The sequence below is a fragment of the Neodiprion lecontei genome, chromosome 4, assembly GCF_021901455.1.
Source record: "Neodiprion lecontei isolate iyNeoLeco1 chromosome 4, iyNeoLeco1.1, whole genome shotgun sequence".
NCBI lineage: Eukaryota > Metazoa > Arthropoda > Insecta > Hymenoptera > Diprionidae > Neodiprion > Neodiprion lecontei.
This window is the reverse complement of record NC_060263.1, coordinates 9,067,727-9,094,485: the sequence shown is the minus strand read 5'-3', so window position 1 is coordinate 9,094,485 and position 26,759 is coordinate 9,067,727. Positions and strand designations below refer to the sequence as shown.

Genomic DNA, 26,759 nt, shown 5'->3' with positions numbered 1-26,759 from the left:
TCTCTACGAGACGCAGCACCTCGTAATTTAAGTCGCGCTTATAGAAATTGCGATTAATTGTTCCAGTTTATAAATATATTACACATGCACAATATATACTGTGTATACAGAGTGAATTTCTAACGACTGCATAGTCCGTCGTCTGCTGAAATGTAATGCGCGCGCGCAACGATTCGAGAGCGTTTGTTTGCCAGGGAAACTAACCTTTATTAGAAGATAGTTCGCCGCGATGTACGTTACCTTAAAAATTTCATGAGTTTGAAGTTAGTGACATTACTATAATCATCCATGTTCAGGAAGAATCGTTACTTCGACCCTTAGGATTTTTTGAAATTCAGATAGTGAATCATAACAAAGAGAACATGTTCATACTTTGAAAAGCTAACTCCTTGAAAGTCGCTCTAAAATTGTAAAAATGTTCACCCCTTCAAGCATATATTTTTCCTTATATGCGATTCACTTGAAATTTTGTTCACACGGGCTTTTGGGTTCGTTGATTACGAATCTTGTTTCGATATTCGAAAATTCAAAATGGCGGACAAAAAAAACAACAAGAAAAATGTTGAAAATATTCTGTAAAATATTTTGGTGTTTGTGTAAAGATTGGTAGGTTAGCAGAAAATGCTTAATTTCGGGGATAAGTACGAATTTCGACCGTTTGTTTACATGTGCTATTTTTACAATAAATAAATAAATAAATAAATAAATTTTATGTTTTGTTTTTAGACTTGGAAATATTTCGGGGGCCGTGTGGAACCAAAAAACTCGGCAGTTGTTATCAAAAAAGTAGTTTAACAAATAAAAAGCTGCAGAAAAAAAAAAGGTGAGACGCCGAGCGTCCCAGCGTGAATTAAAACATTATTATATATTATATAAATTTTGACAATTGAGTCATGGGCAGAATTGCCACCGAAAACTGGCAAAATTTTGGAGGTTACATTACGGCAGTTGGTCGGCCTGGCAAACAGGTGCTCTCGGATTGTAGCATATGCGCATTGAATTTCAATAGATGACGGACCATGCGGTCATTGGAAATTCACTCTGTACATGCACTTAGATGCAACACCGCGAAGAAGACATAGTCGGACGTTTAATTTACATAACAAAAAAAAAAAGACCAATTTCATCAAAGTTGAATGCACTTTACGAAATATTCGGTTGTTTAAGATTCCGATTCCATATAATGGCCCGTTGAAACTGTAAAATGCAATGCAGCTTTGTCAAAATTCAATATAACAAGGTATACCTATATGATAATCGAGTACCGGGTGCAGTTTAAATGGGCATTAAAGAGGCAGTTGTTTTACTTAAACGTACGTCAAAGCTCGCCTTTAATATTTGCTACCATCAAAACACCTTGCGCCTCGAGAACCATTTATTTTAATCTCACCGTCTTAAAATTACGATAAATTAAAGCTCGTACAAAATTGTTAGTTTTTCCCTATTTTTATTTTATTTTATTTTTTTTTTTATTTTCACTTTTGTTTTTAGACTCTTTTCTTTACAAAATGCGTCACTTCCCCCCCATCTTATTGCTAATTTGTTCAACTATTTTAATCAGGTTTTATAGCTGGTGTACGGAGATTTCTGGTAGAAGGTCCTATTGTGTATACGTATAGGTATGTTTTATACATGCGTGCTCATCGCGTTACGCTTGTATAGGCCCTGGAGCAGTCTTTTGATTTATCTAATGAACCAATAATCTTGGAGCTAGTCGCAGGCAAGAGAATTAACACTTATCAATTTTCGTTTACTTCTTCCATTTAAGCGTGCACGTTTTATAACCCTTTCATATGCAACTATTTATACAATGTTTTTGCAAGAAAACAATTTACCAAAAACTTATCTACCAATTTTTTTCTATTGGGAAATACTTTGTCTATTCGTGACAGCTGGAATCTTTTGATAAAGAAAAAATGATGTCGGAAAGTAAAATTCGCATTTTCAGCGAATCTTTGTCCGTTTACGTTCAAGTTTATGCAGGAATAAAAATTCGAACGGCAGTGCAGGTAAAAAGCCGAAACTGACTTCTGACAACTAGCCCCACTCTCTTCTAATCGTCGAATAAACTGACTTTTCCCCTATTCCTTCTATTTTCGACTTAGGATAACAATTCGTTGGACAGAAGCTTAGTGTTTTGGGTTTCATATGAGCGTACATGACTGTGTACCTGATACATACCTATGTAGATGTAATTATTTACATCACTTTGCCTATATTAATTATTGTTAAAATTGGTTATCAATGTCTCGTTGGCGATCGATTTTGGTCAGTCACTTTTATATAAACTTTAATTGTTTTCAAGGTTATAGAATCGACAATGACATTCACTTTTAAAACAATCATAATTATTATCATTTCCTGCAACTTGGAACGTCGAAGCGATCGATAAATCATTTGTCACACACTCTCAATATCGAGTTACTATTTTTCTTCGGAGTTTGAGCAGGATGCCCTTCACTACTGGTTCAGTTTTGTTTTAACCGTGAGAAGAGCTGTCCCTTCCATTTCCATCCCGAGATTATTTCGTCTAATCGTTTTTGGCGAACGCCTAAACGTTCAGAGAAGTGTTACCAACGTTGGTGATGAAGCTTGGATGCTGCTGCTGTGAATCCTGGTTCGTAACTCTGGCCCCGTGGCCGGCTTCTCCACTTTGGATGCTGAAGTGCCGGTAGGAGATGCACTCCGACGGAATGGCCTGCTGGTCTCGCTTCACAGCTTCCCTCTGTTTCTTCACTTTGAGATAACCGAGCACGGAAACCAGGACTATGAACACGATAAAGCCCATGCAGCACCCGACTATCAGACCTAATCTTCGGGTTAGTATGCTCGTCACTCCTTCGACTTCCCCGACGGAGCCGATACTGGTGATTTCCGTTTCCACGGCCTCCAGGGTCTTCACTTCCGTGCATCGACTCGTCCGAGAGTCGATCATTTCCGGCAGCATCATCATCTCGAAAATATCACCGTGCGACGCGTTGAACTGACCAATCATGTTTCTCTGCTCTTCAAGGTCACCCCAGTTACCCAGGCCGAATACGCAGATCCGGTAACGCGTGTTTGAGAACAATTTTGGAAGTTTCACCGAACGGGCGCTTGGCTCCAACACCTTTCCTCGCACCTGAAACAAACGGGGGATCATTTTGTTTCGAATTTGCGTTGGTTTTCGAGAAACCGTTTGTCGTGAGCTCAGGAGACGCACCTAAGAAGACAAAATAATTTGAAAAATTTTGAAATTCTTGTTATATTCGTGAATAAGCCAGAAGAAAATACAATGCTACGGAATATTTTCGCGTGTAGGAATATAATTCATTGAAATTATTGGACTGTATTACGATCAGATATAACTATGAAAGATTAGGTGCCAAGATTATATATATTTTTCGTAACATTTGAGATTATTCTAGGAATATAAATACGTTTTTTCCTGACAAAAATTTAATTTCAAATAGCCTATAAAATTAGAAATGAGGACGAAAACTAGACGCATTTTTTTCAACTACTTCAACTGTACTTTTCTCGATCAGATAGTATACAGGGATAATCTTGAAAAAAAAAATTTTTTTCAAAATGGTGTCCAAACTGTTCACAAAACCCATCCACGATGAAAAGTCTGATGAGTTTTTTACCGTATTGGCTACGCGCGTATTTCCCTGCTTCACTTTACAAACAAGATTTTTGTTATGAACTTTTTAAATCTATGTCGACTGGAATGGACAACGGTGTTGAAAGGGTTAATAGCATCGCTCCTTTAAAATACTCGAGAAGAAGTCGTGTTGACTTTCAGCTACAAATTATCTGTATCGAAAATATTTGCTTATGAATATTCAATTTCATTAAAAAATTAAATAATACCAAAAACTGCTCGTAATTTATGGTTAAGGAGACTCATTTTCCTGAATGCATCAGTAAAATGAGATAAAAATTTTAATCATGGAATATCTGTCAGTATGTGAGTTTAAACTGAATCGGGTTCTTCAACGAAAAAAAGTCATCTTTCACAGTTTATCGAGTTTGGTGAATCACAAAGAGAAAAGAATGTCAACAAAAAAGTAGGCAACCGTTTTTTGGTCCCACGAAGAAAAAATAATTTCAACAAAAATTTCTTACTCCAAATTCGTTGGGAGAATGTTCATTTTTCTTGAATTAAGACATACATCAGTGAAAACACATATTTACTAACCTCATCGACGTTGTCCATCGCGTGATACGCCACTTGGTATCCTTGAAGCCTTGAATGGTTTCTGCTCTGCCAAGAAACTAGAACCGAAAACGGTTGAATGTCCTGGATAGCGAGCTTAGGGATGAGCGGAGCCGAACAAAAGGCGTGGGGGTCGAGGTCCAGGAATACCTGGCCCCGAAGTTCGGGAGGTTTTTCGCATCTCAGCAATCCACTTTCCATCTCATTGACTCCCATTCCACCTCTATTTCGGCCAACGCCACCCACAAGCTTTTGATGGTCCCTCAGCCATTCCCAAAGTTCTTGAGATTCGCATCCGCAGTTGAGGGGATTTTCTGCAAAATGGATTTGTTTTTAACCGTATTGGCAACGCGCATTTCCCCGATTCATTTAACAAACAGAATTTTTTCGACCATGATGGTAGCTGTGCTTCTATTCATTGTCTATTCACTCGATAGAAAAACTTGTCGATTGATTTACTTGTAGAATAATTAATTACCTTCGGCTCGAAGACTCCGGATTTGAGTTTCCAGGGGTCGAAACGCGTTGAGAGGTAGATTTTCGAGATAATTTTTGCTAAGATCAAGAATACGGAGTTTTTTCAGAGGTCGGAAGGCGTCCGGGGATATAAAGGATATCCAGTTTCCATACAAATGCAGTTCCTCGAGTTTCTCTAGGTGTTGGAAGGTGTTCTTTCCGACACCGCTGATCTGATTGTGAGATAAATCGAGAATCTGTAAGGCTTTTAAGTCCGGTGGGAAATTTTCGAGTTCTTTCAGTTTGTTGTGCGTCAAGTTGAGCAGCTTTAGATGCTCCAGTCTCCTTAGCCTCTCCTGGGGCAGGAGCTCGAGTTCGTTCGAGCTCATGTCAAGGGTTAGTAAATTCGGTAGGTTTCGAAAAGCGCTTGGAGACACCCTGGATATAACATTGTTTCCCATGAAGAGGTGCATCAGTGCCGGAAACGCTTCGAAATCCTGGCTGGTTACGATGGTGAGGTTGGTGGCAGAGATGTGAATCTCCTGAAGGGCCGGGTACTTTGCTTCCGAGCTGATTTCGTGAATTCTCATCAGAGGATTAGCTGTCATGTTGAGCCAGCTGAGTCCGGGTATATTTTGGGATGATAGGGCGACCCCGGGTATTTGACGAAAGTTGTTAACCGCGAGGTCCACACGTCGTAACGAGTGCGAGCGGATGAAGAAGTTCGCGGGCAGAGCAGTCAAGCGGTTATGGCTCAAATCGACTGCATTGAGACGGGACAAGTTAGCCGCGGCAAATCCGTAAAGAGAAGAAATATAATTTCCACGAAGGTCAAGTTCCCTGAGGTTTGTCATGCCGTTGAGTTTCGACACGTCCACATTCAGTATCACGTTTTTAGCCAATGACAATATCTCTATCGATGTGGCATTAGCGAAAGCGTCGTAAGGAATGTCTTGAAACCTGTTACCGTCGAGTTTAACTTCCTTCAGCGATTCCAGACCGATTAACAACAGCCCGGGAAGACTTCGTAGGATATTATTGCTCAGCATCAACTTACCGAGGTTTTTATTCTTCGAAAATATTTCCGGAGGAATACGATGAAGCTGGACCGAGTCCATGGTGAGCTGTTGAAGCGAAGGAAGGCCATCCAGTGATTCGCCGTTTATTTGACTGAAGTTGTTGTGAGACACCCTGAGAACTCTGAGTCCGGGTATGTCAAGCCTATCCAAGGCAGCGGCCGTTAGATGATTGTGTTCCAGGTTCAACTCGTAGAGGTTATTCAATCCTCTGAAAGCCCCGCGCTCTATGACACTGACGGTGCAATTGCGGAGATTCAACGTCCGGATGGGCAGTCCCTCTTGAAATATGGTATCGTGGAGAACGTTGAGATGGTTGTTGGCCAGGTCAAGAACCCGGAGTCTTTTCAGAGCCGTCAAAGAGTACGGGTCGAGTCTTCGCAGTCCGTTGTCCTGGAGATATAGTTCTTCAAGTTCGTGAAGTTCCGAGAAAGTCTTGACCGTAACGTGGCTGAGTCGGTTCATACTAAGCTCGAGAAACTTGAGCGCCTGCATCGGCTGAAAGGCCGCGTCCTCTATTCTGGATATCGAATTATTTGTCAGATAGAGTCGTTCGACGAGCAGCAAGTCGCGAAACAGCGGTGCTTGAAGACGGGTTAGCCTGTTGTGTCCCAACCACATTATCCGTACGGATGCCTGACCCCGGAGCGAGTCATTGTGTAAAACGCCAAGTCCGTTATTGTCCAACTGAATAGAGACTAGTGAGCTGCCGCCGTTCCCATTCTGGCTAACGTCGTTCGATACCTGGAACACGTCTCCGAGAACGGCGAGCAGATTCCCCTGCAAGTTGACGTGCTGCAGGCTGTGCAGAGACCTCAGAGCCCCGGTCTCCATGTCGGTGATGGCGTTGTTCTGAAGATGAAGTTCAAGGAGGGAAGGAAGCGGGGTAAAAACGTCTCTCTTCACCTCGGTGATCTGGTTGTCCTGCAGCCGGAGTTCCCGGAGTTGTTTAACTTTGGCAAATGTCCCGACTTCGAGCTCACGGATGTTGTTGCCGTCAAGTGAAAGCGTAGAGAGGTTCTCACAATGTCCAAGGAAGTCTCGGGGAATTTTCTCTATATAGTTTCCACTCAGGTGTAGCTGGGCCAGCTGATTCAAGGTAGCTAGACCCTGAGGGTCTATCCTTCTGATCGCGTTCTGCTGAAGATAGACGACCGAAAGGCTGGTGCTACCGGCGAAGGCCTCGGGCGGTATCTCAAGGATGTTGTTCTCCGCTAGGAAGAGCTCCTTGAGGTCCGGCAGTTTCGAGAATACGCCTCGTATATAGTGGATGTGGTTGTGACTGAGATCAATCGACCTCAGCCTCTGATTGGCACGGAATGTAGAAATGTCTAGGAATACTATCTTGTTGTGACTCAAGTCGATGGATTCGAGGAAACTTAGCGATATGAAGGCGTCCTTGTCAACCGACTCTACCGCGTTGTAATATAGCGAGAGAGTTCGTAAGGACGGGCAACATCTAAAGCAGTTAAGTGTTATAACTTCAAAATTGTTACTACTAAGGTCTAAAAAATTCAAAGCCTTCAGCTTCGAGTATCCATCCTCGGGCAGCTCGGATATCTCGTTCCAAGCCAACCGCAGAGACGTGAGGCGCTCCAATCGTCTCAGTCCCGTCATGGGGAACACCCTAATCTTATTTTCAGCGAGGTCCAAATCTGTCAGCGTGTCCTCAAGCCCCGTGAAAGCGTATTCCGATATCTTTGCAATTTGGTTCCCCTTCACGTTCAGTTTTATCAAAGATAATCCGTAAAAGCTGTAGCTGGGAAGATCGTGAACGAGATTCCCCTCCAGGTCCAGGACCGTTAGACGCAGCAGAGGCGCCAAGGCCTTCTGCGGCACGTGTGGAAGACGCCCCGAAACAAGGGCGAGGGACTCGAGGCTCTGGCCGAGCCGCTCGAAAGCATTCTCGCTAATTTCCTTTATCCGCGAATGCGATATCTGCAGATGCCGGATCTGGGTGCCGATCGGGAAGGCGACTTCTCTTAGCTCCTCGACGTTGCGGTCTAGCTCGTAGACGCTCAACGATTGGACGACTGCTCCTAGAAAAGTAAGATCACAAGCCCCCATCAAGAACCGTACCTGCTCTTAGAATACCGTGTACACTATTCGGGTTGTTCTCCGTACATTCTGCGGATCACTTAATCACCCCAGACAGAAAGTAAAGTGCACTTGGCGAGCATGAAGTTAAACAGTACCCTGTAACCCGGTATTGCGAAGTAGTCGCACGTCAGTGGGCGGAATAAATGAATAATAATTGCGTCGTCGTGAATTATTCATCAAGTGCGCGACTTGCCCAAGGCTAACTCTTCCTCATCTTCATTTTTTGCAACAGTGAACGTAAAAAAGACAGATCATCATGCATCTGACAGTGATACCACAAGACATCAAAATGGGCCATTCTGGACGAAATAAGTAATAATAAGTGTTTCTAACTGCGCGGGCAGAGTTGGCAAGTATGTACTCAAGTCAGTCACCTTCACCACCAGACGTGATGAGTACTCCGAGCAGGGCGACCTTCAAGGACTCTTCGGTAGCGCCAGCGCACTCGAGGAAGAGTCCGTCTTCGAAGTTATAGCAGGGACAGCCGGGGATGGTCTCGGCGGGTGGACACTCCGCACTTTCAATTTTTCTCGTGGCAGTTACCAGCAGCATGGCAAGGATTGACCATGCAAAATTTATTCGACTCCTCGTCCGGGACTCTGGTAACGTCCCTCCGCTCCCGGATGGTGGGTGATGCCACTTCCGCCTCGTACGTAGCCGTGACGTCCACATCTTATTATCGTCCTGCGAGTCGTAGCCACGATCTCATTTCCCTAACCTCAGGGAATTTGGTGTTGATGCGACTGGAAACATACATATACATTCCAATCAATATGTACTGATAATGTTATTATTTGGTTTGAGGAAAATGATTCGAAACACATGTTTTCATAAAATCTTGTTACAACAATGTAATCTTTCTGTACTCTGTCAATTCAAAACCTTCCCCGACCTTATCACTTTTCACCACCATATTGACAAGGCTGTGATTTAGGAGTTGATTGTCGTCAGAAGGTGAAAGAAAAAGCCTTCGTTGTAGAATATCCCGATGCTTGCGAAAAATAAGTGCACATGAAAAATGTGGATAGTAAGGTACATACTTAAGTCAAATTGCTTGTACCGCACATATTAACAGCGCGAAAAGATGCACCAATGCTGAATATTCACTCATTTGACGTGAACAGTTTTTCTTATTCGCGATCAACTGAAAATTTGAAAGTGAGGGGTTTTTGAAACCGTAGATTACGAATCAAAACACGAAATTGTGCATCCAAAGCATCAGCCACAGTGGCTGAGTCGTGAATTTTTTATTTCAGATTGGTATTCTGCGACCTACGAAGTCCTCAGGTACCAATTTCATACAAATTAAATTATTTCCTGATCTTCAATTTAGAATTCAGCTTCGTAATTATCGAGCTTACGGCTCTCTAATTTTCAAATTTAGAGTAGCTCGGAGGTAAGAATAAATGTATGCTGCAAGTGCGCATAATGTTAGCTTTCCTGCGAAGCTTTGTAGCATCACAGGTTTGTCAACATACGCAATGGAGACATTTCAATTATACGGAAATACACGTACCTACTTCTAATAAAGTGGATTGAAACATAAAGCATTTGCATTGCGTAATGACCTTCCACATTAAAACAAATTCCATCTACACAGATGAAGAACGTTCACCAATTCAAAGTCCAAAGTCTTCTACAGTATGAAAAGCGAAAAGTGATGAACTTGATTTGCGCAAAGTAGGACGTGCGTGCGTTCCCCTCGCTTCCTATCACAGATACTAATCAGTGAATTCTCCATTTAATCGGCAGCTACCAGCTCTTAAGGTTTTCCGACCGTTGAGACGAGATACCAATAATTCTGGTAAAGTGAGGGCGAAACCGGCGGAGTTAGAGGAGCCAATTTTGCGGTTAGTATGTACAGGCAGCTATATACCACGACCTAAGTCAACCGTGTCGCGAAAACGGAGTTAACAATGGCACGGCAGAGCTTGCGACTACGAGTAGGTACGTAGTACGTATTCTAGCTCGGCTCGCTACTCAGCTCCGGTACAATTAAACGGATCCTGCTGCATAGATATAGGAATGTGGGCGCAGGCAGCGGGCGCGTAAACCTGCAGCTACACACCGTAATTATGTTTAAATCGTTTCGGTCTCCTGGCGAAGCGCAGGTCACACAGGCACGTATTCTCGACGTCATTGGTGTACGTAGGTACGTTTGTGTGCGCATTGGTTCATTGGCCAATGAAGTGCACCTCCCTAAATTTAAAAGCTTAGTCTGAGAGTGGAGCTGGAGGTATACGACGGGTGACCTGCAGGGTAATATACGTACGTATATTGCAGTACAGAATAACGACACAGAAACATGGACACGGACCGTTAACGCACACGTGCAAACAGTAAAACGGGGATCTGCCCCGTGCGTATAGTGGTCATATTTAAATAAGACCACCGTCGATGGTATAATGAGAATGCAAATGGAGCCACGCTACAACTGAGCTTTCCACACGCTACCACTTATGTTCTGCAGCAGCCAACCGCCACCCCGCCAAATGAAATGAAATAAAATGGAATCACGGTTTTCCTTGCTTGTACAGGTGGTTGCAGAATTTCATCACGTGATTGTCGCCGTTTTCATTTCGGGTTGTCTAACCTGTGAAGTTAGCGTGCCTTTTGATAAGGGGTTGAACTTAGTCAGGATTTGCCAAACATTGATTTTTTGTTAAATTTCATTTTCGTTATGTACATACATTCAAGTCTATCTACCAGGGTGGTTCTTATTTGGGCGTCGGAAAATCTGTATAAAGTTTTAAGCCTCTACGTCAATCGGAACACGTGCCTCTAAGTTCCGAAAGTTTTAAATGTAAAATAAATGCAGTTTTTATAACCAGTTATTTTGTTTTGTACGACTTTCGTATATTGTTGAGTTATAGCTTTTAATGATAGAAACAATCCCTGAATATTTGAAAAATTTTAAATCATTGTTTCGTTAGATAGAAACTTTGCTATTCGAAGTCAGCTTACAACCGAATGCCAAAAAACTTGAGAGGTCCACCACGTGATTCCTTCAATCAATATTTATCTGCAGTGAGCAGGCAACATACAGTGATAATTATATTTCATTTGTTACCGGAAAAAGATCTTATACATAGTCAGCTGAATGAAGTCACACGAAAAAGACGTATTTAAAGACAATAGTTGACTAGTTACTATATACTAGATCTAAATTCACGAGTGTCTTACAGATTGTACAATTACAATCGATAGTATGAAAGTTTATTTCGAATTCTCGATGTTTTTGAGGACATTCGTGGATCGATGGTTATCATAACGTCACCCTTGGACTTATTCACCGTCATTTTCAGGCCGACGTGTTTCTAACCTTTTCTTCAATCTGAGTCGATTTCTTTACCTCTGTTGACTTCATGCCAGCGGGGCGGGATTGAAATTCCGAATTTGCAAAGTTCCGAATGGGCAAAATTCCGAAAAGACAAAATGCTGAAAGGGCGTCACTCCGCCAAGTCAAAGTTCTGAAAGTGCGAAAACGACAAATTAAAAAATTTGAAGCATACAAATTCTGAACGATCCAAGATTTTCGTTACCGTGAATTTCTGGTTTGGTGAAATTTCACCACTTTGATCTTTCTTTATTTTAGATTTTCGATATTTTTACGTTCGGAATCCTAGTCATTTCGATTCTTTACACCCACTCGTTGAGTAAACTACTCTGTGTGATTATATTTAAATTCTCGGAATTTCACTCGATCGAAACTTTAGTTTTCAGACTTTTGCTCTATCGTAACTCGAATTTTCGGAATCTTGTATTTCGGCACTTTGAACCGTCGGGTTTCCGATCATTCCAAACTTTGTTGTTTTGTTAAAGTTTGATTTCTTTACTTCAAGTTTCGACACCAAATAATTTGGAATTAGGCACTTTCGGAACTTCAATCCGACTCCAATTTATACATTATATGGAGTAGCTAGGCGCATTCTCTACCTAACTTCAAATCTCTTGTACATTGTGAATAATCGAAACGAGGATAAATAGAAAACACATTTCTGATCCCTCATAAAATTGTAGCCTTTTTAAAATTTCAAGAAATATAAGCTTGCTGATATTCCAAATCCTTAATTATTCGCAATTGGCATTCGGTGAGCGAAGTTTCGGAAACTACCACGAAGCCCCGTAGAGCTAGGATTTGGCCCCGTTGAGCCTCCTAGCGTTAAGCAGTTTCTAGTGTCTGCATACTTGACGACGAAGGACGTTAGCTCGTTAAATTTCGATCCTGGTCACATAGAATATGTCTTTGAACAGTTGACTGATCGTAAGCCTGCAGGACTTGAAGGAGAGGAGTGATCTTTGAGTTTTTATAAAATCAAATGGTGTCAAGTCTGTGGCACGGACTGAAGCTTGATCAGGTGATGTAATATAAGGGTATAATTCGCAAATTAAATCTCGATGACAGATATCGTAAATAAATTGAGAGTTTCTTTATTAAATCACAAACACATAAACCTAAACTATTTATCATCGCGTTCCCTTCAACGGATAATATCGTCGATACGTTCTAATATCTCAGAAGTATGTGTTCTCACTGTGATCGACCGAATATTCTGTTCTCAATTCCTCATTATACTACTGTAATACAATTTTGAAAATTAAAAATTATGCTAAATCAATATTAAAAATCTTTTATGAAGTCTGAATAGTAGAGTGAAATTTTAATTCATTTATAAGTATATCAAACATGAGCCGTCATTATGTTTAAAATTCATTCATTCATCCATCCCACAATTCATTCATTCGATGTGTATATTGTTTAAAATAGTGTATATTGTTAAAACTGGGGGATATTGTTGAAATTATAAATAATTGTCAATAACTGTCTTTCGTCGAGGCACTACATTTTTTGATTTCACTTTTTATTGCTTCTTCGTTTTATATCGTCTCTCTTTAAAATTTGGCTTGGCTTTTCGAGTGTTTAATTATTAATTTGAAATGTTTGTCCTAGTAGTTTAGATTTACTTTATTATTCTCAGTTTGTCGATTTTCGATCAGTTACGATTTCGTTTCAGAGAGGGGAACCTCCGCACCTCCTTCCTCCTGGAGAGACGTAGACCAAGCAACCTTCCTTCTCAAATTTGTGACCAGGTGCCCCACTCCCTGGGTCTAACCTAATCCGCTTGTGCCGTGTTCATTGCGCGGTTATATTTGAATCATTACACTACTTTATGATTTGTTCGTAATTGAATTACATTTTTATTTTATACACTTTCTGCAGCTTATTCGTGTTAAACGCTGAAAACTATCAAGAAAAGTTTGTTGGCTTGCGACGAATAGGGAGGATTTATTTTATGTTGTATTATAAACTTATGGTATGACTAGTTAAAAACCGCACAAATAGATGAATAATCTGTTTTTGACACTATCTTAAACTATTTTGTGTATTTTTCTTTATTGATCTATATTATTTCACGTTCAATCGTTCTCGAACCGTTACAGTACAGTTTTTTGATCCACTAAAACTTATGTTGTTATCATGTTTTTGTTAAGAACGACTACGTCGTGGATTCAAGTCTTCACTTTTTTATAATCGTCACGTATTGTTTTCGTAGACCATTAGTTGAAGAGCTTCTCATGCGATATGCACGATATTGAAAAATTTATGGATTTAAGTTCTTTTTTTTTTCGTTATTTCTAAGTAGTATATTTTCCTTTGATGCCCCTCGTCAATTCCATTCAATTCTACCATACTCCGGTAAATAAGGATAATCTGCATCAGCTGTGTAAGCAGCGTTTGATTTATTTTCTTTATACTCAGGCGTGAAAAATTCTCAGACTTCGAAATGCTGATTGATATGGATTTGCTCTTGAAAGTTTGTAGGTGAAAATTTTTGAATGATTCAGTGTTTAGTATGAAAAATGAATTGAAGTTGATTTTAAATCATGATAACTGACATCCGTTCGTATTTAGCACATTAGCAGTCACACTTTTTATTCTTTGATATATAGAATTTGAATAAACATTTCATTTAATTCATATATGGGTACTGTAGACGCATCCTTTGCGCATCTATAGAAAATGCGTGGTTGATCCAGAGCAAGTCTGAATAGGGTTGTCCAAATTTTCAAAAAAAAAAAAATTGCAAAGTGTGACAAATTACCCCGGAGGCGGGGTAAGTTATCCCAAGTATTTCAAATGACGAAAAATGATAAATAACTGTGAATAATTTTTTTTCGCGCTTTTGTTTTCGTTTTGACGTAAGAAACTTGGGTTTTCAACGTACATTTTTAAGCAGTAATTATTTTCTCCATTTTACTTTTTCCTGGAAACCACGAAACAGTCGACCTAAAATCCGAAGACCCCAAAAACCATGAAGAATTCGACTCGGTCTCCGAAAATTGTAAAAACTTGACCCGGACTCAGAGAACCACGGAAAACTCGAAATGGGGCAAGTTGTCACATGTGTCAATAATTTTCCAACACGCGATTTTGTTCAAAAATGCGCATATCTTGCTGACATGTTATTCAAATATTCCTAATGTTTATCGCATCAAAAAGTTGATGTGTCTACTGATCTCATAGCATACACGAACACGGCTGATGATTTGTGGAACATGAGTCCTTGAACTCCATTGACCTTCGATAACAAAATCATCCTTAATTGCCATGTGCAAAAGTATGAATTTTCCTGAAAAGCATGAAAAAAATTTCTTGAAGATTGTACTCCGTTTGAAATTGTCAAGAACCGCAGTTTTTTCCTTTTATTCTTTTCAGTTCGTTATCTTCTTCGAGATTAATTAATATTACATAACGTTCGATAGGATTTCATTTTGAGTATAACTCCTTGCATACGTAATTTTTGAGATTACTAGCTTCCGTTGATTTATTAAATATGTTTTTGGGACATCGTGAATGTCTCATTGATAAAAAACTGTGCAAAACCAAGGAGACCGCTTCAAAAATCTTGAACGGTAAAAATGAGTATAAACTTGAAGCGTACTGAGAAAAAAAGGATGCCAACGGCACGCGGTGTTCCCAAGCGGTCACCCATCCAAGTACTGACCGCGCCCAACGTTGCTTAACTTCGGTGATCGGACGAGAACCGGTGCTTTCAACGTGGTATGGCCGTTGCCGATGGATACGAATCTCTATAATTTTATCTCGAAAGTCAAACAAATATACAGTAGGATTTGTAAACATGTAGGCTGAGAAGAATTCGGTGTTTCAGGAATTAGGATGTCTCTGCATTGAGTGATGGAGTGCTTACAGACATAATGACGCGCAGCAAGATTACGCGGGAGTGAGAACCGTCAGTGTGTGAAATTTCAGAGCTTTTGCTGATGCACTGACTTACACCAATTTGACACCCAGTGAATCTCTGAAAATGAAAAAAAAAAATATCAGGAAGTGAAATCGCGGAAAAACTCATTGGAAAAACCATTAAAATATACAAACTTCTTTGAAATGTTTTCAAGAACAAAAAGAAGATGCCAACGGCACGCGGTGTTCCCAAGCGGTCACCCATCCAAGTACTGACCGCGCCCAACGTTGCTTAACTTCGGTGATCGGACGAGAACCGGTGCTTTCAACGTGGTATGGCCGTTGCCGATGGAAACGAATCTGTATCATCTCATCTCGAAAGTCAAACAAATCTGTAGGATTTGCAAGCGCGTAGGTTGGGAGAATTTCGGCGTGTCAGGATCTCGAGATGTGTCTCAGTTGATTGACCCAGTACTTGCGGACAAAATGATGGGCAGTAGCATTACGTGGAAGTGAGACCCGACAGTGTGTGAAATTCTAGAAATTTTTTGGAGCCGCTGACTCGCACTAACTTCACACCTAGTAAATATCTAAGAAAAAAACTGCCAGTAAGTGAAATGACGGTAAGACACTTTAAGAAAGACCGTCCGAAACTGCAAACTTCTTCGAATCGTTTTCAAGAAAAAAAAGATGCCAACGGCACGCGGTGTTCCCAAGCGGTCACCCATCCAAGTACTGACCGCGCCCAACGTTGCTTAACTCCGGTGATCGGACGAGAACCGGTGCTTTCAACGTGGTATGGCCGTTGCCGGCAAACGTGGGTCTTTGCCGTCTCATCACAGGAATCGCACTAATGCGCAGAGCTGGAAGATTTCTTCGAGTAGAGCCGCAGGCATCATCGTCCAGAGTCCTGAAGAAGTTTGGCACTTTTTTCACTAGATCACGAAATTTCGATGGTGTTATCATGTATTCGGTATTATTAATCTGGGTGGCGAATCGTTAACAGTGTTGATTCGTTAGAATAGTTGTCTTTATCAATAGGTGGTTCTTGTGTGGATTGTTAGATAGCGTTTTGAATCGACTTCTACTTTTGATCACCTGTAATGTTATGTGAAAAGTATTGGTTTCATTCACAAATTGATGTTTTCTACTCCAAGGAATCTTTACGTATCCAGAGCTCTAGAATTCGAAAACTGGTTTTCAGAGAAACGTTGGTCTGTCCAACAAACTCCCGCAAAAATCTCGGAAACAGCTCCAAACAAAAATTTGAAACTTACACGATTTCACAACCAAATGATGGGCATCAAAAATTGTCACGTTTATATATTTTTCTGACTATTGTGTTGTGCAGAAAAAAAAAATTTGATTAAACTTTTGTTTCGAAGCAAAAAAAATGTTTATATTTTTTCATGTTTTCATTTGCTCTCATACGCTTGGGAATTTTCGTTTCTTCTTCGTCACTTGTACTCATTATAGAAATAATTCCCTTCTTTCTACCGATAAACATATACTGTTTTTTTTGCGTTGAAAAGTACCTTGAAAATAACTGTTTCTCCGGCTGGTTTGACTTGATACAGAGATATTCAATATATTTAACGGTTGGACAAGTGTATAATTATTAATTCGTTGAAGATTGGATGAAAACTGATTGCTCTACACTAAAATGGTAGTTGTTATTAACGCAAGTAATTATAGGAAAGAATATGATACAGTGGTAGGAGACGAAAGTGAGTGAAATAAGTGCTCGAGTTATTTTTGTTTAGTTAGAATGTTAAAAATTTTAGTATGATGGAATTTATATTTTCAGCCGATGCATAGTGCGTGGCGTAACGGTCATTGGAGACTGAATTTTAATTCGTAGTTTTTGACCATTGCATCCACTTCGTAGAAGGTTTTTTTCAAGTCGTTAAACTTTTGGAATTAGCAGTTTTATTGGGGTGAAACCCGCCTGACTTGGATCAGTTTGTGAAAGTAGATTCGATCACAGAACTTGTGGTTTATGTAATACAAGAAACGTGTGCAGCCACACGCTACGCGAAACACGCTGAAACGAAAACCATCGATGCTCGAAATTCTAGAACTTCCGTTGTGATTCATCAAATTATGTTAACGTGCCAAATTGTGAATATTTCCTTAGTACTTGGATGGGTGACCGCTTGGGAACACCGCGTGCCGTTGGCATTTTTTTTTCTTGAAAACGTTTCAAAGAAGTTTGCATATCTCTATGATTTTACCAATAATTATTTTCGCGATTTTACCGACTGTCAGATTTTTTTTTATAAAATCATTCACTGGGTTTTAAATTGGCGTGAGTCGGTCGATAAGAAAAAGCTCTGAAATTTCACACGTTGACGGTTCTCACTTCCGCGTAATCTTGCTGCGCATCATTTTGTCTGTAAACACTGCATCAGTCACGTAATGAAGAAGATTCCTTCCCTTCGGCAACGGCCATACCACGTTGAAAGCACCGGTTCTCGTCCGATCACCGAAGTTAAGCAACATTGGGCGCGGTCAGTACTTGGATGGGTGACCGCTTGGGAACACCGCGTGCCGTTGGCATCTTTTTTTTCTTGAAAACATTTCAAAGAAGTTTGTATATTTTAATGGTTTTTCCAATGAGTCTTTCCGCGATTTCACTTCCTTATAGTTTTTTTTCTCATTTTCAGAGATTCACTGGGTGTCAGATTGGTGTAAGTCAGTGCATCAGCAAAAGCTCTGAAATTTCACACACTGACGGTTCTCACTCCCGCGTAATCTTGCTGCGCGTCATTATGTCTGTAAGCACTCCATCACTCAATGCAGAGACATCCTAATTCCTGAAACACCGAATTCTCCTCAGCCTACATGTTTACAAATCCTACTGTATATTTGTTTGACTTTCGAGATAAGATTATAGAGATTCGTATCCATCGGCAACGGCCATACCACGTTGCAAGCACCGGTTCTCGTCCGATCACCGAAGTTAAGCAACGTTGGGCGCGGTCAGTACTTGGATGGGTGACCGCTTGGGAACACCGCGTGCCGTTGGCATCTTCTTTTTTTGTCTTGAAAACGTTTCAAAGAAGTTCGCATATCTTTATGATTTTACCAATGATGATTTTCGCGATTTTACCTACTGGCAGTATTTTTTCTTAGACATTCACTGAGTTTCAAACTAGTGTAAGTCAGTGAATCAGAAAAAGCTCTGAAATTTCACACATTGACGGTTCTCACTTCCGCGTAATCTTGCTGCGCATCATTTTGTCCGCAAGCACTGGGTCAATCAATTGAGAGACATCTCTAGATCCTGACACGCCGAAATTCTTCCAACCTACGCGCTTGCAAACCCTGCAGATTTGTCTGACTTTCGAGATGAGATGATACAGATTCATTTCCATCGGCAACGGCCATACCACGTTGAAAGCACCGGTTCTCGTCAGTCAGCGCGGTGCTCTTGACCGATTACGACATATTTATGTTATTGGCCAAAGTATTTGCCTGGTGGTGAAGTCGTAGCGCGAGAAGTGCGAGATACGGATAAATTCGTTTATTCTTTAGTGAGCGAACGTCAACGCATCTTCCCAAATGAAGTTGAGAACGTGTTGGCAGGGGGCCTCACCCCCTGCCGCCAAACTTCAAGTTATCGCCATCATAAAGCTATGGAAACCCCGCCACCTCCAAGCAATCTCCAGGTACCGACTAAGTCGCAAGTGAAAAGAAAAGCCGCGAACCTATCAAATGATTCAATAATCATTTCGGAGGCTAATATCGACGATGAACCAATATCGAAGCTCATGGACGATGAGGTTTTGCTCAGCAGTGCTAAAAAAAATACTAGCGCGTCCGGAAAAACACCGGCTGTTTCGACGATCAGTTCGGCATCAGAAAGACGTGGCAAAGGTGTGAAATACATGCCTAAACCCAACCTCGTAGTAAGGAAAAAGATGAAGCCTGAAATCGTAGTGGAATCTGGACCATCAAAATTTTGCGAAATTCCAAAAATTAGCAAAACTACGGAAAAAAACACCGACAACCGGGATGCCGGGGCACCAAAGGACAGTTGGATTCCTGAGACAGCTGCTCCAAACCGGATCGGATCAGTAGCTCATGAACCTTCGGAACCAGAGTTGAAACTAACTAACGCGCTGCACCAAATCGAAGAGCTGAAAAAATCGAACCTGGAATTAGCTTCTCAAATTGAGTCGCTCAAAAAGAGGACGAATCATTCCGCTACGATGCACGCGTTACCACAGCCGGAATTCAAACCAGTGAAAGATGTTTACGCCAACCGTAAACAAAACAACTTCCCTGAGGTGAGCGGATTACGACGTGATGATCATCAACAACCTCCGTCGACCAGCGGTACAGCTGCGTTTCCAAACAACTCCCACCCGGACGTTTCTTGTCTTTCCTTCGACGACCAGCGCCAAGATGCGGCAAGATCTTCTCTACAACGACAACAGACGTCACGCCAGCCAACCGGTACCGCGATGTCCTCGCAATTCCAAAAAAACCAAATGAAACCTCCTCCGATTGTAACATTAGGTGAAACAGCTAAAGTCATCCTAAATTTCATGTCAATCACAATTAATACTCGAAATTTTCACATGAAAAGAATCAGACATAATAAACATTTGATTCAAGTTAGCAACAAGCAGGAGTGCAAACAGACTTGCGAACGTCTGAAAGAACGGAAAATTAACTTCTACACCTTTACCCCTAGCGAGGATAAACCCAAAACAATTTTACTCAAGGGTATCGAGGGTGACTTTGACCCTGAGAACATCTTGGAATATTTGCAAGCACAAAAGGTTGATGGCTTAGAATTCATACAGTTCTCAAGTTTTTCAACAGCAAACTTGAAAAACATTAAGATAGTCTTACCTATATTCATAGTAAAAATGTCAACGGATAGTAATGTGTTGAAATTAGGAAGCGTAAAAAAAATTTTGTATCAAGCACTGACGTGGGAAGCGCTGAAAAAAACTAGCAGAATACAATGCAAACGTTGCCAAAGGATAGGACACGTGGCCAGTAATTGTAATCTTGACTTTCGATGCGTTAAATGCGAAATTTCTCACGAACCTGGGAAATGTAGTATCAAGCCGCAGGGTGCAGACACGTTGAACGATAGATCCATAATTTACTGTGTGGATTGCAAAGCGTACGGCCATCCGGCATCTTACCGAGGCTGCCCAAAGCTAGTCGAGTATAATAAGATTACTAGAAAAAAAACTGCAGAAGCCAGCTAACATAAACAGATTGCTTTACAAAAAATCAGAAAAGCGGTAGATCCCAAGTCCACTTATAGTGCAATCGTAGCAGGCACCAGAAATAAAGAGCGGCAAGAAAACCCCAAATCGGATCCGGGAGCAGATTCGATCGTAGAGATTAGGTCTGAAAAACCGGAAGCGCAAAAGTATGAAGGTAGCGACGGTAATAAAAATTTCTTTGAATTTTTCAATAACCAGTTACTCAAGATACAAGAAGCTGTGGCTCAGAATTCGCTCAGTATTCAAAATTTATACTTCCAACTCGATAACCTTTTTTCAACGGATGACACGTAACGGCAGTAAGCAAGCTCAGGGTCGACAAACTCAATATTATCGCGATTAATGTGAATTCGATTATTACTATACAACGTAGGATTAACCTGTCGGAGTTAGTAGCCAAGTATAAACCGGACTTTGTCCTTTTAGGTGAAACAAAGCTTAGCAGTCGGTTCAAAATATCTATTGAGGATTATTCAATGATCAGAAACGACAGACCGAATTCCACGCAGGGCGGCGGAACGGCAATCCTGATAAAGAACCCAATGGAATTTGAGCAAATTGCACCGGTATGTTTGTCAGGCACAAAAGTCTTGGAAGCTTCGGTCGTTAAACTAAAATTCAATAACTGTTCCAACTTATTCATAATTCGTCCCTGAGATCGGCAGGCTCTTTGAAGAATTGGAATTATCGGATCCCGCGAACCTGTATATTTTGAGTACCTCAAGTGCCGTTGTCATTCAATTATTTATAACAAAGTGTTTACGTAAAATAATCCTTCGGCCCTGTTCTTTCCCACCCCATCCTTTTATTTATTTCCTGCATCTCGTCTAGGTACGTATTGATGTGAGGTATTAGAATTTAAGCAACCGGAGGGTAAGTTTTTGTGCCTCTTTTCTGATCATGATACAGTCTATACACTGTAAATCGCAACCTCTGAGGGTACTTCAATTATTTCCGATTGGTCGTACGAAACGTATTGAAGCTGCATCTCTTGGTAGAGCTACTATGAGAGAATGTTGCAAGCGCGTAGTGCTCGCATCGGAGGCTAAAACTCACTAGTCATATGGTTGGATTCTTGGTCCTTTGCTAAGGAGATAAGAGGAATTACGGTTCCTAAAGATTACTCACTTATATTGTTAGATGTGTCATCTCTATACGCTAACATTTCTACCAATTTAGTTATAGCCATTGTAAAGAAAAACTGGGCGCATATATCGAAACATACAGCCATTCCAAAAATAGAGGTGATAAAGGCCGTGGATATATGCTTAAATTCTACTTATTTTGCACATGGTAACAGTTTTTACAGGCAAATTTATGGAGTAGTCATGGGGTCACTCATCAGCCTGGTTGTAGCTAATCTTGTTATGGAAACTTTAGAACAGTCTGTCATAAACGCCTTGCCCTTTGAATTAATGTTTTACAAAAGATATGTGGATGACATAATTACACGTGTACACAATGACAATATTCGGCGATCAGTGAATGCATTTAATGTATGTATATCAACCACGTATAAAATTCACGCATGAATTAGGAGAAAATAATAGAATTAGCTTTCTGGATACGTGGATAATTAATCATGAGGAAATATTGCAAACAGATTGGTATCATAAACAAACCTGGTCTGCTAGATGTATTAATTTCAACTCACACCATCTGCTACAATATAAAAAAAGTGTTGCGATCGGTTCATTTGATGGAAGCATTACACTCTCGAATGGGCAGTTTAGAAAAAGAAATCTAACACTAGTACGTGAAACATTAAAAAAAATCGGCTATCCTGAGAAATTGATTAGACATTTACAGGAACGAAGAATATATAAACATTACAATAGTTGTAATGATGATAATTGTGGTAACAACAATGAAAAATGCCTAGGATCAAATCCCTTTATCGAGGGTTTGTCGCAGAACATAAAAAATACACTGCGCAAAGAAAACATCAACGTGTCATACAAAATCACCAACACGTTAAATAATTTATTTACATGTTTAAAATCAAAAACGCCCGCGCTTGAACAAACTAATATTAACTATAAGATTAACTGTATAGATTGTGATGAATGCTACATGGGTCAATCTTCGCAACATTTAAAAAAAATGATCGCTAATCATAAATATGATATCAAAACACGTGATCCAGACAGATCGGCATTAGCCATATCACGCATTAGTTGAAGGGCATAAGTTCAATTTTGAAAATGTAAAAATCTTAGGAAAAAGAGACAAACTGGCACAAAAGTATTATAAAAGAAATTATACACATATCGAGAAATAATACCGTGAACGCAACGAACGCATCAGTTTCTCTCGATGCTCGTGTTGACGAAAGGGGCCCACTTGAGACCAACGTCTCGCTGTTTATCTGAGGCGATAAGTGGCTAGGACAAAGGGGCTGGTGAGTCCCACGGATCGCTAAGGGATCGACGCTTCGAAGGCGACGATCACTTCTCGATAGGATTGCAAACGAACAACATCGTCATCTCGAGCTCGTTATTACTTGTCGCTTGCGACGCTATGTAACTTTGTACTGATTTACAAATATAACTTACTTACGCTAATAAATAATTCGGCAATATCTTACAACCGTCAACAAAAGAACTGATATTGATAATTTAAGTCACCTCTACGCAGAAATTTTATAAGTCGCAAAAAGAATATGTGTTGAAGGTCATATAAACAAAGTGCCAGTATACCAACAATCGCGTAGACAAATGTACGAAATTCAAACATTGTTGTTATAATTAACATTAGGAGTGTCGAAATGACAGATGGATAGTCACTTCCTTCTGAAACACGATGTAAGCAACATCGTTAAGGCTAAGGAATGTCTAAAAATGTAAGTTTGTAATATTTTATTTTCATACGACAACTCATTAATAATATTCAATAGTGGCATTTTTTTATAATAACGAAATTGAAAGCTCTATTTGTAAAATTTTTTATTTATTGAAATTTAAGAAACCTGACGATGGCAAGCGGGTTCTTGCCGAAACGTCGAAATGAAAGCATCATCCATTGTGAATTGCATCTTGTCATCATTGACGGTTTCACCCAACGAAAATTAAATCATAGAATAAAAACAGTCACGAACTTCAAACTCATATGATTAGAGTTAACATTTTTGTAAGTTTTTCTTGTCTATTCCAAATCTATCACTGTGTTTTAATTGTGGGTTGAAATAAACTTTGCTTCAAAGCAAAAAAAGCACCGGTCCTCATCCGATTACCGAGTCAAGCAACATAGGGCGCGGGGTCAGTATTAGGATGGGTGACCGCTTGGGAACATCCCGTGCCGTTGGCATCTTTTTTTGTTTTCAAAACGTATTAAAGAAGTTTGCATATCTTTATGATTTTACTAATGATTATTTTCGCGATTTTACCTAAGCTCATTATTTTTCTAAAAAAATTCACTGGGTTTCAAATTGGCGTAAGTCAGTGGATCAGAAAAAGCTCTGGAATTTCACACATTGACGGTTCTCACTTCCGCGTAATCTTGCTGCGCATCATTTTGTCCGTAAGCACTCCATCACTCAATAGAGAGGCATTTCGAATTTCTTCCAACCTACGCGTTTGCACTCTAAAGATTCATTTATTTATCGAGATGAAGCGACAGAGATTCGTTACCATCGGCAACGGCCATACCACGTTGAAAGCACCGGTTCTCGTCCGATCACCGAAGTTAAGCAACGTTGGGCGCGGTCAGTACTTGGATGGGTGACCGCTTGGGAACACCGCGTGCCGTTGGCATCTTCTTTTTTTCTTGAAAACGATTCGAAGAAGTTTGCAGTTTCGGACGGTCTTTTTCAACGAGTCTTACCGTGATTTCACTTACTGGCAACTTTTTTCTTAGATATTTACTAGGTGTGAAGTTAGTGCGAGTCAGCGTATCCAAAAAATTTCTAGAATTTCACACATTGACAGTTCTCACTTCCACGTAATCTCACTGCCCATCATTTTGTCCGCAAGTACTGTGTCAATCAATTGAGACACATCTCGAGATCCTGAGACGCCGAGTTTTGTTCAACCTACACGTTTGCACACTCTACAGATTTGTTTGACTTCCGAGATCAGATGATAGAGATTCGTATCCATCGGCAACGGCCATACCACGTTGAAAGCACCGGTTCTCGTCCGATCACCGAAGTTAAGCACCGTTGGGCGCGGTCAGTACTTGGATGGGTGACCACTTGGGAACACCGCGTGCCGTTGGCATCTTTTCTTTTTCTTGAAAACGATTCAAAGAAGTTTGCAGTTTCGGACGGTCTTTTTTGATGAGTCTTACCGTGATTTTACTTACTGGCAGTTTTTTTCTTAGTTGTTTACTAGGTATGAAGTTACTGCGAATCAGCGTATCCAAACAAAATTTCTAGAATTTCACACATTGACAGTTCTCACTTCCACGTAATCTCACTGCCCATCATTTTGTCCGCAAGTACTGTGTCAATCAATTGAAAGACACCTCGAGATCCTGACAGGCTGAAATTCTTCCAACCTACGCGCTTGCAAACCCTACAGATTTGTTCGACTTTCGAGATGAGATTATAGAGATTCGTATCTGTCGGCAACGGCCATACCACATTGAAAGCACCGGTTCTCGTCCTAATCCAACGACACACGGTGCGAACGATTTCACGTCGCTGACAAAGATGATGGAAAACTTTAGCAACAACATACTACAGATGATTAAAAATCAGCAAACCAAATAAACGAATTAAAATCGATGATTCGATCAGCAGAGGAACGGATAGAGGCTATTCTTTCAATTACCGATGAAAATAATTGCAATGGATAATGCAAACTCGCAAACAAATTTTCCAAAAACAGCTTGCAATAAAATCTCAAAAACAGTATTAAAAATTATATCGGTGAATGTTAATTCTATCATTAGTAATCAACGTAGAACAAACCTATTAACTTTGTTAAAAAACAACAATCCAGTTATAGTGCTTTTGTCGGAAACAAAACTGAATGAACGCCATAAAGTGCACTTTGAAAAATATTATGTAATAAGGAATGACAGACCGAATTCGACGCAAGGAGGAGGCACGGCTATTCTGATAAAAAAAAAATATTAAATTCAAGAAGATAAATATAAATAGCAATAAAAACGCTCTATTGGAGACGACAGTAATTGAAATTACGATAAATCAAGAGAAAAAGCTCTATGTTATTGCCGCCTACGCACCAAAAGGAGACGAATCTACATTCATACGAGATATCAACGCTTTATTTCAAAAACTTGAACTACAGAAGGAAGATAACTACTACCTAATCGCAGGAGATTTGAACGCGAAACACACCAGCTGGAAGAACCCAAATAATAATCCTCGAGGAACGGCGCTAAAGAGTTGGTTTGAAAACAACAGTATCACGTACAAGGTGAGTCTGCGGTCTTCGGACATGCCTTCGTATCCGAATGGTAACTCATACCTTGATATCGCGCTGTCAGATGCCAGATTAGACTTTTTAAACTTAATACAAAATACTTGGTTAAGAACTTTAAATTACGATAGCGATCATAATGCATTACTTATCCAAATCAAACCGAACTCTTTCGATAGCTGGGAATTTGAGGAAAACATGCCGGGTAAAAGTTTTAATTTTAGAAAATGCAACTGGGATAATTTTAAAAAACACTTGAATAACAAATGTAATATAAAAATTGCCGATAATGTGAATTTAACCAACAATGAAATTGATAAATATATAGACGATCTCAACGTGCTAATAAAACAGTCAATGAATCAAATCATCCCGAAGATTGTAGAGAAAAATTCTTGCGAAATTTATATCAATGATAAAATAGAAAAAATAAAAAAGACAAAAGTTTTATTCTAAGTCGTATAAACAAAATCGAAAGAAACTATACAGCTGAGAAAAGCGCTGAACTCGAGTATCTCAAAGAAATTCTCGAAGAAATAAAAAGTAGCTTGAAAATCGAATTTTCAAGGTCAGTAAATTCCTACTGGAATGAAAAAATAAAAAATATTCCAACAAATGATTCGTGCAATATGTTTCCGCAAGTTAATCAAATTTATAGACCAAAAGGCCCGTGTACAGTACCGGATTTGAAACTCGATCCAGACAGTAAACTTTTTCGGGAGGTTAATATCGATGCAAATTCGATTCCGAAAGATCATTCGGGTAAATGTGTTGTTTCGAACGAGATAGATAAACTCAACATAATAGGTGCTCACTTTGCTGAGATTCATAAACAAAACGAAACTCTCGGTCGTGAACGGTTTACTCGAATCGTTCTAAGAGAAACTGACAAAATAAAAGACGAAATAAACAAAGACTTAGCCGAGCACAATACTATATCGATTTTCTCTGATAGCAATCCATCAACTAACCCTAAACAACCGGATGAATCATTGGATTATTTCACTAACTTTTTATCAGTAAAAAAAGTATTTATGAAACTAAATAACAAAAAATCTTCAGGCTTAGATGAAATACCTAATA

General features: G+C 40.0%; 1 protein-coding gene and 7 non-coding genes across 13 annotated transcripts in view; 4 read left to right on the top strand and 4 right to left on the bottom strand.

Moving 5' to 3' along the window:
- Nucleotides 1–733: 733 nt before the first annotated feature.
- LOC107225054 (protein artichoke) overlaps nucleotides 734–26,759 on the bottom strand; it is a 262,673-nt gene continuing 236,647 nt past the window's right edge. For 5 of the 6 annotated variants that reach the window (XM_046736903.1, XM_046736902.1, XM_046736901.1 and 2 more), the window contains 4 exons: nucleotides 8,208–8,576; nucleotides 4,680–7,772; nucleotides 4,184–4,515; nucleotides 734–3,121 (listed from right to left, as the gene is read on the bottom strand). In XM_046736903.1, the coding sequence (XP_046592859.1) occupies nucleotides 2,552–3,121; nucleotides 4,184–4,515; nucleotides 4,680–7,772; nucleotides 8,208–8,505 (4,293 nt within the window). In that variant the 5' untranslated portion in view covers nucleotides 8,506–8,576 and the 3' untranslated portion in view covers nucleotides 734–2,551. The remainder of the gene's footprint in view (nucleotides 3,122–4,183; nucleotides 4,516–4,679; nucleotides 7,773–8,207; nucleotides 8,577–26,759) is intronic. The other variant, XM_046736906.1, reaches the window with a different exon arrangement.
- Nucleotides 14,792–14,910, bottom strand: LOC124294292. The gene has a single exon (XR_006904246.1). It is a non-coding gene; the product is annotated as a 5S ribosomal RNA (ribosomal RNA).
- Nucleotides 15,266–15,384, bottom strand: LOC124294281. Its single transcript, XR_006904235.1, has one exon. It is a non-coding gene; the product is annotated as a 5S ribosomal RNA (ribosomal RNA).
- Nucleotides 15,729–15,847, bottom strand: LOC124294322. Its single transcript, XR_006904262.1, has one exon. It is a non-coding gene; the product is annotated as a 5S ribosomal RNA (ribosomal RNA).
- Nucleotides 17,478–17,596, top strand: LOC124294326. The gene has a single exon (XR_006904265.1). It is a non-coding gene; the product is annotated as a 5S ribosomal RNA (ribosomal RNA).
- On the top strand, nucleotides 17,949–18,067 carry LOC124294320. Its single transcript, XR_006904260.1, has one exon. It is a non-coding gene; the product is annotated as a 5S ribosomal RNA (ribosomal RNA).
- On the top strand, nucleotides 23,923–24,041 carry LOC124294350. Its single transcript, XR_006904284.1, has one exon. It is a non-coding gene; the product is annotated as a 5S ribosomal RNA (ribosomal RNA).
- On the top strand, nucleotides 24,388–24,506 carry LOC124294323. Its single transcript, XR_006904263.1, has one exon. It is a non-coding gene; the product is annotated as a 5S ribosomal RNA (ribosomal RNA).